Raw genomic sequence first — 1,758 nt, forward strand, 5'->3', positions numbered from 1 at the left:
TAGTAACAATGCTGCAGTAACAACAGTCTGATCTCTCCCTGTAGTCTACAGGAGGTTGGATACTTCTATAGAATGCTGCAGTAACAACAGTCTGACTGATCTCTGCTTCTCCTACACCAAACTACAGGAGAAGGAGGTGAGACACACACACACACACACACACACACACACACACACACACACACACACACACACACACACACACAGGGCTGACCCCATTTAGTTGACTGGTCGATTGTTTGGTTGATAGCCTGTTTGTCGAGCGGTCGCAAATATATATGTGACACCTGTCTGATCCGTTCCCCTCTCAGTAGACAAATCCTTGAGGAGACTGCAGGTATGGTACAGTCCAATAGGTCCAGTCCAATAGGAACGGGAGTATTGCTAAGACTCAGAAGGCGGGTCTCCAGAATGCGCGCTCTCCCGCCAATTCGTGCTCATTCATTATTTCATAACTTCATTGTGTGAATTGTTTACACTTTGATTGGTAGTCTATCAATTCCCCATTACATACACCGAGTGTACAAAACATTATGAAACCCTGCTCTGTCCATGACAGACTGACCAGGTGAATCCAGGTGAAAGCTATGATCCCTTATTGATGTCACTTGTTAAATCCATTTGAATTAGTGTAGATGAAGGGGAGGAGACAGGTTAAAGAAGGATTTTTAAGCTTAGAGATAATTGAGACATGGATTGTGTATATGTGCCATTCAGAGGGTGAATGGGCAAGACGAAATATTGAAGTGCCTCTGAACGGGGTATGGTAGTAGGTGCCAGGTGCACCGGTTTGTGTCTAGAACGGCAACGCTGCTGGGTTTTTCAGCTCAACAGTTTCCCATGTGTACCAAGAATGGTCCACCACCCAAAGGACATCCAGTCAACTTGACACAACTGTGGGAAGCATTGGAGTCACCATTGGCCAGCATCCCTGTGGAATGCTTTCAACACCTTGTAGAGTCCGTAACTCAACAAATTGAAGCTGTTCTGAGGGCAAAAGGGGGTGCAACTCAATATTAGGGAGGTGTTCTTTAATGTTTTGTACACCCCGTGTATATCACCAGTATTACATTTAGCCTTCATCACAGTCATTTCTATTCTACAATGTTTGTTTGGTTACGGTCATTTCTGATAATGCATTCAATATATTATTATTATTACATTCGTTTACCGTTGTCATTGTAGGACACGTTGTTTGTGAGAGCTCACAACCTAGGCTACCCTTGTGAGAAACAACTTTTGGTTTATTTCATTCCATTTACGAGTTGTCAATTTATTCATTGGGTTTTGTTTGTAGCGCTCCTGCCAGTATTGAGTAAGGACATGCTCCTGATTACACATAGAAGTAGACCTCGACTACCTGGCATGCACCAACATGTATAAATATGTCCATCAGAGGATGTCTAGGGGTTAAAGGTCTGTCACTGCAACGGTTTTCTGTCATTAGGATTCTGGAGAGGTCGTTTTTGTAGATCCGCAATAACATTCTCTGGGGGGGGTCCAAATCCATTCCTTGTTGCCGTTGTGCCCTTGGGCAGAATATAATATTATAATTCCCTTCTCCCGGCTGTTACAGGTTTTGGTTTTTCCATTTATGTTTTGAGGTTGGACCTTTAGCACACCGATTGGCGTCACCTCTTTAGTCGGAAGGTGTTTCACCTGGGCTGGCTTGTCCATCTCTTTAGTCGGAAGGTGTTACACCTGTGCTGGCTTGTCCATCTCTTTAGTCGGAAGGTGTTACACCTGTGCTGGCTTGTC

At 44.2% G+C, this 1,758-nt stretch overlaps 1 protein-coding gene across 1 annotated transcript in view; it reads left to right on the forward strand.

Annotated features, from left to right (window-relative positions):
* Positions 1 to 1,758, forward strand: part of mbtps2 (membrane-bound transcription factor peptidase, site 2) — a 34,026-nt gene that overhangs the window by 4,799 nt on the left and 27,469 nt on the right. The window contains exon 4 of the mRNA XM_024142563.2: positions 45 to 136. Within this exon, the coding sequence (XP_023998331.2) occupies positions 45 to 136 (92 nt within the window). The remainder of the gene's footprint in view (positions 1 to 44; positions 137 to 1,758) is intronic.

This window comes from Salvelinus sp. IW2-2015, unplaced genomic scaffold (assembly GCF_002910315.2).
Source record: "Salvelinus sp. IW2-2015 unplaced genomic scaffold, ASM291031v2 Un_scaffold3250, whole genome shotgun sequence".
NCBI lineage: Eukaryota > Metazoa > Chordata > Actinopteri > Salmoniformes > Salmonidae > Salvelinus > Salvelinus sp. IW2-2015.